General features: G+C 38.8%; 1 protein-coding gene across 26 annotated transcripts in view; it reads right to left on the bottom strand.

Annotated features, from left to right (window-relative positions):
- The window catches only part of NCOR1 (nuclear receptor corepressor 1), a 162,475-nt gene that overhangs the window by 59,435 nt on the left and 88,641 nt on the right, over window positions 1-14,399 (bottom strand). For all 26 annotated transcript variants that reach the window (XM_045487468.1, XM_045487478.1, XM_045487473.1 and 23 more), the window contains 4 exons: window positions 13,308-13,525; window positions 9,675-9,737; window positions 6,691-6,830; window positions 1,081-1,207 (listed from right to left, as the gene is read on the bottom strand). In XM_045487468.1, the coding sequence (XP_045343424.1) occupies window positions 1,081-1,207; window positions 6,691-6,830; window positions 9,675-9,737; window positions 13,308-13,525 (548 nt within the window). The remainder of the gene's footprint in view (window positions 1-1,080; window positions 1,208-6,690; window positions 6,831-9,674; window positions 9,738-13,307; window positions 13,526-14,399) is intronic.

The raw sequence follows: 14,399 nt of genomic DNA, 5'->3' as shown, positions 1-14,399 counted from the left end.
ACACATTCAAAACAAAACTTCAGTTTAAAAGCCAACAACAGGGGCACCTGGATGGCTCAGTCAGTTAAGCATCCGACTCTTGATTTTGGCTCAGGTCATGATTTCACTGTTTATGAGTTAGGGCTCTGTACTAACAATGCAGAGCTTGCTTGGGATTCTCTCTCCCTCCCAAAATAAATAAACTTAAAATTTTTTTAAAAATAAAAGTCAGCAACTTGTAGAAAAAAAAATAAAACAAAATCTAGTATTTCTGAAACTCCTAGAAGGTATAGAACTTCCTAAGCTTAAAATATGAGCACCTACCAAGGAACATATATAAACAGCTCTGATTACATACAAAATTTAAACTCGTAATTTAACATCAAGAGAAAAAGCAAATGAGATGGAAAAAATATTTGCATATACAAAACATGAACATATCTAAGATATCATTTATACAGAGCTACTAAAATCACTGAAAAACCCCATGTCAGAAGCAGTCAATTCACAAAAGAAATCTATAGAAACTTTAATAGTAATAAGAATTGAAATAAATTTGGACTTTTTTCTTTAACTAGCAAAAACTAAGAAAACATTTACTTTTTCAGGAAGTGGTCATTAATTTTTTCAGATGACAAAAAAGATTTTTATTTCTTAAGTTTCTTGGGTTGACATTCTTTTCTATTGGGGCTTCTAGGGTCGTTAAGTCTTCTTATACGAAAGCATAAACATGACATATGTAAGTAAGTCTTTGTAAAAATTGAAGTAAATCAAAGTCAGTGCAACAAAGAGGGAAATGTAATCGATGGTACTAACTGGACAAATAAATATGGCAACGACATAGGTGCACAGACATCTCTCTAGATAACGGACTGCCATTTTAAAGATCCTCTGGTTGTGGTAACTGGGCCATCTCAGGTGCTACATAAATGCTTGTTGATGGAATAAATACATTGTGCTCAAGTTTAAGGTCTCTATGCCATGAAAACACCGATAATACTTTTTCCTTCATGAAGCAATTCTTAAATAGTCAAATGACTAAGCTAACAATTACAGATTTGGCTAGCGGAAGTCACAACTAAATTTAAGACTTTAAGATACCTTCACTGTCTTCTGGATTTTCTTCTTCATTAGAAGCTTCAATATCTTCATCCTCCTGGGCAGAAACAGTGGAAGCTACACTTTCACATTGAGACACATCTCGCTCTTCACGAGGCTTTCGTGAAGTCTAAGGAGTAAAAGAATATTAAATTAGGGGTGCCTAGGTGGCTCAGTTGGTTAAGCTTCCGACTCACGATTTCAGCTCAGGTCATGATTTCACGGTTCTTGGGATTGAGCCCCACATCGGGCTCTGCAGTGACAGCACAGAGCCTGCTTGGGATTCTCTCTCTCTCTCTCTGCCCCTCCCCCACTCATGCTCTCTCTCGCTCTCTCAAAATAAACATAGAAAAAAGAATATTAATTTATGATTTAAATAGCTGAAAGAAAAAAAATGAACCCTTTCATGTCTAAAATAACACAGAACATGGATACACACATACTAAACAAGAAGGTTGCATGTTTCACAACTGTTCTGGTTAATGTGCAGTTACCTCTAGGGAACCACTTCCTGGCCTTTTTGTGTAAATAGATTGCTTTCATCAAACTGATCAAAAGTTTGGACAATTTTTTGGACAATTTTTCAAACAACTCACCACCATACATGTACAAAGAGCCAAAAATGGCAAAACTCCTGCTATTCTCCCCCTCCAGATAATGTATTTTTCTAATACATACAATGTATACATTTATTTTCTAAGAAAAATAACACATTCATCGGAATGTTGAAGACCCAGAATTATGTTAAAGAAGACAATAATTGCTCATAATTCTACCAGCAATGGATTCTAAGTATGCTGATACATTTCCTTCCTGTCTTTTATACCTGTGTACATATGTACACATGGAAATAAAACCAGGATGACCCAATGTGGTTATATATCTTGTTTAACCTACTATAATCATGAACTGCACGTACCTCTCTACATTATACATTCTTCAAAATTATTATATTTATTAGTGATTCCATAAAAACAATCTATACCAATAAATATTTAAAATTCTATTTTAAGATATTTAGGCAATTTTTAAGTTTAAGTATTGTTAATAATGCTGCAATAACCTCCCTTCACTAACTTTAAGAATTCAGTGATCTCGGGGCGCCTGGGTGGCACAGTCGGTTAAGCGTCCGACTTCAGCCAGGTCACGATCTCACGGTCCGTGAGTTCGAGCCCCGCGTCAGGCTCTGGGCTGATGGCTCAGAGCCTGGAGCCTGTTTCCGATTCTGTGTCTCCCTCTCTCTCTGCCCCTCCCCTGTTCATGCTCTGTCTCTCTCTGTCCCAAAAATAAATAAACGTTGGAAAAAAATTTAAAAAAAAAAAAAAAAAAAAAAGAATTCAGTGATCTCATAAGCAACATCTGATCACTGGTGTAGCCAATCAGCATTGGTGTTACTGAATTTCTTTTACTATTGATGAGAACAAATTTCCTTTTTTTAACAGGATTTTCCCTTCTGTAAACCAAGTGTTTATGTAACACTGCTCATTTTTCTACTGGGGTCACAGATCTGTAAGAGTATAGGTGCACATACGTAGGTGTAAGACATTAGCCATTTATTGTATTTATAATCTTACATTGCTGACTATGAAACTTAAGGTCTCTTGTCTTTGCAGACTGGAGGATCCCAGCCCTGGCACTTCTCTGCACTGCACCTCTTCCAGGGCCTGTACTTCAGCAGACTTCAGCTATAGGCATCTCCCAGGGACATTCCTCATACAGGAAAATAAGTTATTGCCACTCCAACTGTTAAAATTACCAATATTCTTATTCTGTTTATTTCTTCTCATTTTTGGTTTACAAATGAATACACTAGTAGGATCCAACCTAAAGCATTAACTGAAGCAAGAGAAAAAAATCATTTCCCAATGTCAGAGTCATACAACTGGGTGAAAGTCTGAAGCTAAAAAAAAATTCAACACTTTGGCGAGGATTCAGAGAAAGAGGAACACTTTTGAGCTGCTGGTAGAAATGCAAACTGGTGTAGCCACTCTGGAAAACAGTACGGAGGTTCCTCAAAAAGTTAAAAATAGAACTACCCTACGACCCAGCAAGTGCACTACTGGGTATTTATCCAAAGGACACAAAAATGCTGATTCGAAGGGGGACGTGCACCCCAGTGTTTATAGCAGCGCTATACACAATAGCCAAAGTATGGCAAGAGCCCCCCTGATGAATGGATCAAGAAGATGTGGTATATATACAAAATGGAATATTACCCAGTGACCAAAAAGAATGAAATCTTGCCATTTGCAATGACGTAGATGGATCTAGATTGTATTATGCTAAGCGAAATAAGTCAGAGAAAAGACAAATATTTGATTTCACTCATATGTGGAATTTAAGAAATAAAACATATGAACATAGGGGAAGGGAAGCAAAAATAAGATAACAGAGAGGGAGAGGCTCTTAAATAGAGAGACTCTTAAATACAGAGAACAAACGGAGGGTTGCTGGCAGGGTGTTGGGTGGGGGATGGCTAAATGGGCGATGGGCATTAAGGAGGGCACTTGTTGGGATGAGCACTGGGTGCTGTATGTAAGTGATGAATCATTAAATACTACTCCTGAAACCATTATTACACTGTATGTTAACCAACTTGGATTTAAATAAATAAAAATTAAAAAAAAAAAAAATCATCACTATGCTCCTAGGGAATGCAAGGGAAGAATCCTCTGGCTACACTTTTTAAAAAGCTTGCAAAAGACTTCATGAGTGCTGCAATATTTTTAGGCATCAGATAATAGCTACTATGTGGATTTTTCCAGTGTGGAGGCTATATTCCTCCTTTGCTGGTATCCACCGATTCTTTTGGTACTTCCACTGATGGACAGAGAAGAGACAACATTTTACTACCATGCAACATTCCTCCAATCACATGCAAAAATCTCCTACCTCTCCAAGCATTTGCTTCACTATATGATAGCACTCATTGATTTTTTTTTTTAATTTTTTTTTAACCTTTATTTATTTTTGAGACACAGAGAGACAGAGCATGGATGGGGGAGGGGCAGAGAGAGAGGGAGACACAGAATCGGAAACAGGCTCCAGGCTCTGAGCCATCAGCCCAGAGCCCGACGCGGGGCTCGAACTCACGGACCGCGAGATCGTGACCTGGCTGAAGTCGGACACTCAACCGACTGCGCCACCCAGGCGCCCCAAGCACTCATTAATTTTTAATGTAATAATTCAAACCTACAGAAATATAACACCTATATATCTTCTACTTTGTTTTAACAGATATTAGACATTTTGTCATGTTTTCTTGAAGCCTTTTTAAAAATGGTAAAACACTCTAAAAAAATGGAAGCCTGCTGTCCTATCATTTCAATTGTAATTTAAAAGATTAGAATAAGAAGTGTTATCGACATTTGCGATGGTTAATTTTGTGTGTCAACTTGGCTGGACCACCTCACCCAGATATTTGGTCAACATTATTCTGGATGTTTCTGTGCAGGTGTTTTTTAGATGAGATTAACACTTCAATCAGTGGACTTCTGAGTAAAGCAGATGACCCTCCATAATGTGGATGGGGTGGGCTTCACAGAATCAACTGATGGCCTGATTAGAACTAAAACTAAGGGTTCCCTGTCCCTCACCTCCGGCCCTAAGGAGGATCTATTCATGAGATATATATAATGATATTTACTGAATTTGAAGTTAAAACAGAAAAACATTTAAAATATTTATGAATTTGGGGCACCTGGGTGGCTCAGTCAATTAAGTATCTGACTCTTGATTTCAGTTCAGGTAATGATCTCACAAGGTTCATGAGTTTGAGCCTCACATCCAGCTTTGCGCTTACAGCACAGGAAGCCGGCTTGGAATTCTGTCCGCCCCTCCACACCCCCTCCCCTCACATGTGCGCTTTCCTTCTCTCCCTCAAAATACACTTAAAAAAAAATTGTTTTAAGAATAAATATCTATAAATTCATTTGAAGATAACAACAAACACATTACATGTCAACATAAAAAACATTTTTAATAAAAAATAATACATTCCAAAACAAAAGAATCATTTAGTGAAAAAGTATCATTTTTTTAATTGATTTTGGAAATTCCTTTTAATGTCTGCCTTGAGAGCATCACAATTCTCAAATGTGCTTCTACATTTAACCTAATCTGCAGGCGTAATACTGTTTTGGTTGAAACACATATTAAAAATATCTGGTCTCACAGAGATATGTAGTTGGAAAGGGAAGTGTGTTTTAACATCTTTTTAGACAAGCCTGGATATTACTCTTTGATGGTGCACCGAAATTGGGCATGTCGTCATCTCTCAAAGGATAACTGCAATGTGAAATCTGAAACTGTATCAATAAATTTTTCGTCCTCTATTAAAATCCATTCGTCTATCTTGAGTCTATCTTGAACTTCGATGTATTGCAAAATATTTTATGTATCTTTTACACACACAGGATACCCACTGCAAGATCACAAGTTGGTCATTTGGAAAACATGGATTTACACAGATTTTTCAAATCTGGATACGTTTCACTGTATATGAAAACATCACAGTGGTTCTTATTACCACTGATCTCATCAGAAAAGTCTTTGAGTACTGGGAAGACGGTAAGCTCATGGGGAGGGATACAGATTTCCCAAACTTCTAACCTTTGCTTGAAAGCTCGAAACTGGAAAGTGGCAACAAATACTACCACTTGCTTTAACAGACAGGCTCACGTATTTTCAAGAAAATGTCGACTATGGATCCAAGTCTGAAAAACCACAGTCTGTCATTTTTTCAACTGAAACTGACATTCCATAAAAAAGGGGGAGCTAGTCCAGCCTGGGACTCGAACAAACGCAAAGTGCTTTCCCAGGGCAGAAGCGGGACACTCTGGGGTGGAACAGAAGGACTTCACACGACACTTCTCACTTCATCCCACACACACACACTCAAGGGTCAAGACTTAGTCAAGCGCATTTTGACTGCTTCACTAAGGACAAGTGACACCGGCACATTTGTTTTGAAACTGCTAATAACGCTGGAGATGAAGAGAACAGTGAGTAGTTAGCACAGCGGTGTCCTGCGGTGATTCGTGCGAAGGCACTGACGTTCTCCCTCCCAACAACTCTGACATCGTCTGTGCAAATTTAACACGGTGGGGAAAGTAAGTACCATATTAATATTTTTCCAAAAGCAGTTCTGACCTCATGGCATCCTCAAAGAGCTCTGTGGACTTTGACAACGTTGCAACTTCCTAGTTAAGGGATTTTCCATAATTTACACTCTCTGGTTTTTAGTATTTATCTGAGATTCTTTCTCTCTGAGAATATGGTTTTAATATGCCAAATCAATTCCTTCAACAAGGTCAAAAGAACGCCAACTAAACTTCTCAATTCAAACTCCAAAATGTTTCTGTTTTCCAAATCCCATTATGGTCATTCAAAAGTACTGAACTGCCATTACTCCTAACACAAATTTCACTCCTTGGACAGTAAACACAGAAAAAGTCAACTTGTGGTGAGAAACTAGCATATCCTTTTACAGGTAAATGCAATAAATAAAAATACAAGATGCAAAAAAGTTTCTCTCTCAACCAGTATTTCAAGCTCGAAGACAAAGCAGAAACAAAACAAAAACAAAATTAAAAAAGATTCTGATATACTCACTTTCTGCTTATGCTGCTGCAGAAGGTTGTCCAGATTGTGTCGCCTTTTGTAGTTAAAATAGAAGTTTTTACATTGCGCTTCACTTTTAGTTCCCACCATTTTGGCAATTGCTGCCCAGTTACGACCATGTTCTACAAGACCTATATTTTAAAAAGAGACCAAAGGTGAACTCAACAGTCACCTGATAAAGCTAACAAGGGAAACAATAAAATCAATCCAACCATGGTATTCACAATCATTAGCACTAAGAGTATGTTTTCAATTATTTACTGATATATTTCAATACATACTTAAATATATATTGACTCTCAACGCACTGACAGCTCTATTTTGCCACCCAGATTTACAACATGGTCATTAATTGAAGGGCTCAACCTTGTCCTTGCTATGGGTCTTCTGGAGAGCTGGGACAATGTTCGATACAGAATAACAACTCAAACACTTGTAAACTGAGTGATTAGGTACTTCTAAATCTTCGGAAACAGTATATTGATATAAAGTTAATAAAGTAATCATATAAATAACACAAGATAAAGACTTGTGTTCTTTATATAAACGTGTTCATATAAATATATGACTATATTTATAATTAGCGTATCTTCATTCATAATCAAGAAATACTGTCAAAAAAATAAACCAGTTTGTTTGTTTGTTTGTTTTTTCTTAAGCCTGTTGTAGGGGCACCTAGGTGGCTCAGTCGGTTAAGCGTCTGACTTCGGCTCAGGTCAAGATATCGCAGTTCATGGGTTCGAGCCCCACATCAGGCTCTGTGCTGACAGCTCGGAGCCTGGAGCCTGCTTCAGATTCTATGTCTCCCTCTCTCTCTGCCCCTCCCCCCCTCACGCTCTCTTTCTCAGAAATAAACGTTAGAAAAAAAATTTTTTTAGATAAAAGCCTGTTGTAATACAATGCATCACAGAAACCTATGCAATCTAGCACTTTTTAGTCAAATTATATCTATACATACACATACCTATCTGTAAGGAATGTGAGTATACAAATGCTATACAGAGAGCTATACAGACAGGGATATACTTTATTTTTTTTTTTTAATTTTTTTTTCAACGTTTATTTATTTTTGGGACAGAGAGAGACAGAGCATGAACGGGGGAGGGGCAGAGAGAGAGGGAGACACAGAATCGGAAACAGGCTCCAGGCTCTGAGCCATCAGCCCAGAGCCCGACGCGGGGCTCGAACTCACGGACCGCGAGATTGGGACCTGGCTGAAGTCGGACGCTTAACCGACTGCGCCACCCAGGCGCCCCAAGACAGGGATATACTTTAGATACAGGTGTACCCAAACAGGAATTTTCTAGTACAAATTCGACAATTTACAGGAAGACATCAGTTTTTCAAGTAGCTTCCTTACTAATGACAATTGGAAGATAACTTCCAAATCTTGCCTGACACATGAGCAGAGCTGAATGGAGGCTAAACAGTCACATGAAGCTGCAGCTACCGGAAAAAGATCGCCCTGTGATGGAGCCAACATCTACCTGTTCCACTAGAACATTCTTTTTGTATTTTAATGTTTTTAATTTTTTATTTATTTTTGAGAGAGTATGAGCAGGGGAGGGCCAGAGAGAGAGGGAGACACAGAATCCAAGGCAGGCTCCAGGCTCTGAGTTGTCAGCACACAGCCTGACGCAGGGCTCCAACTCGTGAACCATGACGTCATGACGTGAGCCGAAATCAGGTGCTTAACCGACTGAGTCACCCAGGCGCCCCTCCACTATGACATTCTGATGATAAGATGAGAACAAATGTGCATCTTTTACATGTAATCATGGCAAATCACAAATTTGCTAATCATGGCAAATAAACGTCAAATAAAAATATTTTGAACACAGAAAACTTTAAACTGCTATATTTTTTTGGTAAAGGTGGTTTATAGGATTCCTAAATGTTATCATTCCTACCTATTTACATAGAAAATAAATCTGGGGACGCCTGGGTGGCTCAGTCGGTTGGGCGTCTGACTTTGGCTCAGGTCCTGATCTCATCACGGTTTGTGAGTTTGAGCCCCGTGTCAGGCTCTGTGCTGACAGCTCAGAGCCTGGAGCCTGCTTCCGATTCTGTGTCTCCCTCTCTCTCTGCCCCTCCCCTACTTATTCTCTGTCTCTATCTCTCAAAACTAAATAAATGTAAAACAAAAACATTTCTTTTAAAAAAGAAAAAAAAATAAATCTGAAATGTGTCACTAAAAGGTCAACCCATTTACAGTAATTTCTCTTCAGAACTTTAAGGTAAATACTTAACCCCCATAAAGTTGGCTATTCTTTCTCAGAATTAGTTTACTTAAAACAAACTATTTTTTATTTATAAACCAATTACTTATCCTATTAGAAACTGTACTTCAATTTTAAATTATACTACATTAATAAGCAACCACAAGAAAATACAAGATTCATAATGTTCCAGAGTAAGTAAGATCAGGGCCACACAGCGATTAGTGGCAGAGACAAAATTCAAACATTGGTCTGGCTCCAAAGTTCATGCCCTCTCCTTTGAATCATGGTGCAATTTCTTACTAGTTTATAACCAAATGCCTTACCAAATACACAATGAAAAAACATGTACCATGCTATTAAATCCAACTTTTAAATAACAGAAAATATAGACTCTTTATATCAAAATACCCTCTAAAACAGCTTTAATAGCATTTCCTCACAGCTATTCTAGAAAAGTGAAAATAGCCCACTTCCTCTCTAATGAAATAACATTCAAAATAAAACTGTACAGAGAATCTTCAATCCCTCCAAAGTGGGCCTCTTAAACAAGGCACAGCGAGGTACCTGAAAAGGTACCATACCATCCTAAAGAACCCGAGTCTACTTCTGATTTCTGTTTACCACCGTAGAAGAATGTTCTCCTTTTTGCAATTAAAAAAAAATTGGGTCCCTCTGACTTATTACTAATAACCTTAAAAAACCAAACCAAAACAAAAACAAAAACTCTTTAGAATCTAAAGTACTACCATTTACCTTTTTTTGCAACTTCCATTTCTTCTTCTGTCCATCGAGAGGTTTCTACAGGTTCTGTGGAAACTGAAATAAAGATAGAGAACCCAATAAGGCAGAGAAATACTAAGATCAATCCTTCATTCACAGATTATATGGCCCCAACCTATTTATCTGACATAAAGCCTGTTTGAAGCATAAGGTCTAGTCAACTATGGAAACAAGATGATGGCAGCCTCTCCCCCACCAACTCAAGGGGAATGAATATTCAAAACCTCTGTATTAGATCTTTCGCAATGTTCTTTGAAGCTCCATCCATGTCTTCATGTTTGAACATCACTAGTTTCTTATCTAAGGAGTCCCGCCTCGCCAAGTGCCTGCACACGTTATCAGGGCTCCGTCCCTCCTCTCCTGAGGTGTCAAAGAAGAAACAACACTCCCCCTTCCTGTCCAGTTTTCTCCTGTTCTCTAAACCCCCATCTCCTCCTCACTCCCAGAGGCCCTTCTGTCCATCCTCATTTTCTAACCGCTAGTAAACACAGATGGACCACGAACTGAACACTTTCTCTTTTAGTTTAGAGAGGAAATAAAGACTATCACGCGTGAAATGAGCTCTTGCTATGTTCCCCCTCTCAACAGTACTATCATCCACCCAGTCACTCAAATTATTACCAGGCTCCTCAAACCAATTTTTTAATCTTTCCTCCCATTTACTACTCACATCCATGGACGTATGTCAATTCTGATCTGAATCCACCCTCCTCTTGCCTGGGCCAGTGCATGCATGCATAATGACGCCCTTCTAGTTGGTCCCTCGGCCTCCAGCCCTTACTCTCTCCAACCTGACCTCCACAACGGTCACCAGTTCGCTTTCTAAAACACCAATCTAATTACAGCATGCCTCTATTTAAAAACCTCTGTAAGCTCCCACTTTGTAAGCAAAGCAGGATTAATTTAAACAAGGTCCATCATGGCCTGGCCCTGTGTGCCTGCCTACTTATTTCCCTTCCATCCTCCTTGCCATCCCCGGAACCTGGTTTCTTTCCTGCCTCACAATATGATAAAATTGGTATCACTGATTTTGATGGTCTTCACAATTTTGATGGTACACATCATTAACATAATTCCTTTATAAACTAGTGAGACAATACTCAGTAAAAGAGAGAAAAACACCTGGACCCCCAGCCCCAGTATTCCCTTGTCTAATAATTTATTTCTATAAAAAATAATTTAACAGAAAAAAAATGTGATGCGACTCAAGATTTGTTTTTTCCTTAGACTCTTATCATATTAGTTTAAAGGTGGTGGGCGGTAGGCAGGAGATGGGGACAGCCTAATCATGATTTTCACCAACGGGGAATGAATGGTTCAAGAAATTGTGTGCCTCAGGGAACATAATGCCAACATTTCACAGCCATCAAAAAGTGAAAATGAAGATCGCTTAGAAACTAGAAAATATTTCTAATATACACCAAGTTAAAACATCAGAAAAAGTGGCATACACACTAAGGTTACAACTAAGTCAAAAGAAAAACCACTGTATTAAGATAGCAAGGTTGGGGCGGATCTTTTCCAAAACACACTGATATTAAAGTCTAAAAAATTTAAAGGCCATGAAGAAATAAAACTTTCACTGTTTGCAGATGACATGATACTATAAACAGAAAACCCGAAAGATTGCTAGAACTGATAAATTCAGTAAAGTCTCAGGATATAAAATCAATGTACATAAATCTGTTCCATTTCTATACATCAATAATGAAGCAGAAGAGAAAATAAGAAAACAATCCCATTTACAATTGCACCAAAAATAATAAGATACCTAAGAATAAATCTAACCAAAGAGGTCAAAGATCTGTACTCTGAAATCTATAACATAATGATAAAAGATATTCAAGACAAAACAAAGAAACGGAAAGACATTCCATGCTCATGGATTGGAAGGACATATACTGTTAAAATGTCTACACTACCCAAAGCAATCTACCCATTCAATGCATTCTCTATCAAAATACACAAAATTCACAGAACTAGAATAAACAATCCTAAAATTTGTATGGGACCACCAAAGACCCCCAACAGGCAAAGCAGTCTTGAAAAAGAAAAGCAAAGCTGGAGGCATCACAATTTCAGACTCCAAGTTATACAACAAAGTTCTAGCAATCAAAACAGTATGGTACTGGCACATAAATAGACACATAGATCAACGGAACAGAACAGAAAACCGAGAAATAAACCCACAACTATATGGTCAACTAATCTTTAACAAAGCAGGAAAGAATACCAAAGGGGGAAAAAGAAAGTCTCTTCAACAAATGATGTTGGGAAAACTGAACAGCAACACGCAAAACAATGAAACTGGACCACTCTCTTACACCATACACAAAAATACATTCAAAATGGATTAAAGATCTAAATGTAAGACCTGAAACCATAAAAATCCTACAAAAGAGCACAGGCAGTAATTTCTCTGACACAGGCCGTAGCAACTTTTTTCTAAATAGATCCCCTGAGGCAAGGGAAACAAAAGCAAAAATAGACTATTGGGACTACATCAAAATAAAAAGCTTCTGCAAGGCAAAGGAAACAATCAACTAAACTAAAAGGTAGCCTATGGAATGGGAGAAGATATCTGCAAATGACATGGCTGATAAAGGGTTAGTATCCAAAATATTTTAAGAACTTATAAAACTCAACACCCAAAAAATAATCCGATTTAAAAATGAGCAAAAGACATGAACAGACATTTCCCCAAAGACATCCAGACAGCCAAGAGATGCATGAAAAGATGCTCGTATCATTCACCATCAAGGACACGCAAATCAAAACCACAATGAAAGATCACCTCACACCTGTCAGAATGACTAAAAGCAAAAACACAAAAACCAACAAGTGCTGACGAGGATGTGAAGAAAAAGGAATCCTCGTGCACTGTTGGTGGGAATGCAAACTGGTGCAGCCACTGTGGAAAACAGTATGAGGGTTCCTCAAAAAGTGAAAAGTAGAACTAACCTACAATTCAGCAATCCCACAACTGGGTATTTACCCAAAGAATACAAAAACACTAATTCAAAGGTATACGTGCACTCCTATGTTTATAGCAGTATTGACAACAGCCAAGATACAGAAGCAGCCCAAGTGTCCATCTACTGATGAATGGATAAAGATGGCATACCACATCTGAATATTATTCAAACAAGAGAATATTATTCAGCCGTAAAAAAGAATGAAATCACACCATCTGCAACAATATGAATGGAGCCAGAGTATAATGCTAAGTGAAAGAGAGAAAGACAAAATACAATTTCACTCATCTGTGGAATTTAAGAAACAAAGCCAACTAGCAAAAGGAAAAAAAGAGAGGGGGAGAGAGAGAGAGAGAGAGAGAGAGAGAGAGAGGCAAACCAAGAAACAGACTCTCACCTATAGAGGACACACTGAAGGCTACCAGAGGAGAGCTGGGTGGGGAGATGGGTGAAATATGTGATGGGGATTAAGGAGGACCTGGTGATTAAAATAAAAACTTAAAAAAATTTTTAAAGGCCAGAATTTCAGAGTATTTCTAGATCCTGGATACCAGGGGTCCCTCCTGCTCTACCCGAGCATTGAAAGAGAATCCCAAACAAAATTATGGCCTGTTCAATCTCGCCCACTCACTGGGTTCTGGTGGCGGTGGCAGAGGCGGTGGGGGCTCCTCAGTGGCGGCAGCGGCCGCAGCACTGGCAGCCGCGGCTTCGTTGGTCATGGACCTGGTGATCCGGCCCTTTCTGCGGCCCTGACTGTTGGCGGTCTTTCGCCCCCGGGGTGTGGCCTGCTCTCTCTCCTCCGTTTCTTCGGTTGCACCTTCTGTCTTGTCCTTTTCCTTGGTATTTTCTCTGGAAGCAAAAGGAAATGAAAATTTTGTGTGATTTAGAAGAATGCGTATATCTAAGGAGGTTGCAGCTTTGAGTTTTTTTTTAATACAATTTAAATACAATTACCCAATTTCTCAGTTACTCAAAATAAAATTTATGAAAAATGTTGCCATACCCCAATTTTGAAGAGTTCTGACTAGCTCAAATTAAGATATTTCACAAAGGTCTATTTTATTCATTAATGGGCTTAAAATTCAAACGCATTTCAAATCACCTATTACGTATGACAGCACTCTGAGGAAAATGGATGCAGAAAATCCCCTAGAGCTGCAGTCCAGAGTCCGGATTTCTTGCCTTTGCTCCAAGGTAAGTTTTCTCCTCTGTGAAATGGAGAGGCTGACACGGAGGCCCTTTCCGTAGTAATGATGAAGGACCATAAGGCCAGCTGAGGGCCAAGCACAAGCTAGCACCACCCCCTTCCAAAGTGGGATATGCGCAGTATTCCTCAGGAGCTCCTGGTAGCCCCAAAGCAGGAAAGGACAAAAAACCAAACACTTAAACTGGTAAGAGACTTCACCAGTTTACAAGAAAAAGGCAATCCCAACAATGGCCTAAAGTCTAGGCACTCCCTGTGGGTCTTAATGTTAATGCTTTGCTAGAGGGAACAATCTCAGCTTGACAATAGCTAGGCATCCAATAATCTGTGAGTCTTTAGCATATGAAAATCCCTTTAGGAAGTCCCTCCAGACTTTATCTCCCCCCCCCCCACAACCCATTCCATAAAGCAGTCACCCCCACACTTATAGCATAGTCCTTCTGCCCTCAGGTCCTGTCCCCGTGCTTTTAACAAAATCACCTTTTTGCACCAAAAGATATCTTCAAGAATTCTTAGTTG

The sequence above is a fragment of the Leopardus geoffroyi genome, chromosome E1 (genome assembly GCF_018350155.1).
Source record: "Leopardus geoffroyi isolate Oge1 chromosome E1, O.geoffroyi_Oge1_pat1.0, whole genome shotgun sequence".
Lineage (NCBI taxonomy): Eukaryota > Metazoa > Chordata > Mammalia > Carnivora > Felidae > Leopardus > Leopardus geoffroyi.
Note: the sequence above shows the minus strand (reverse complement) of the source record. Positions and strands in the feature narration are given on the sequence as shown.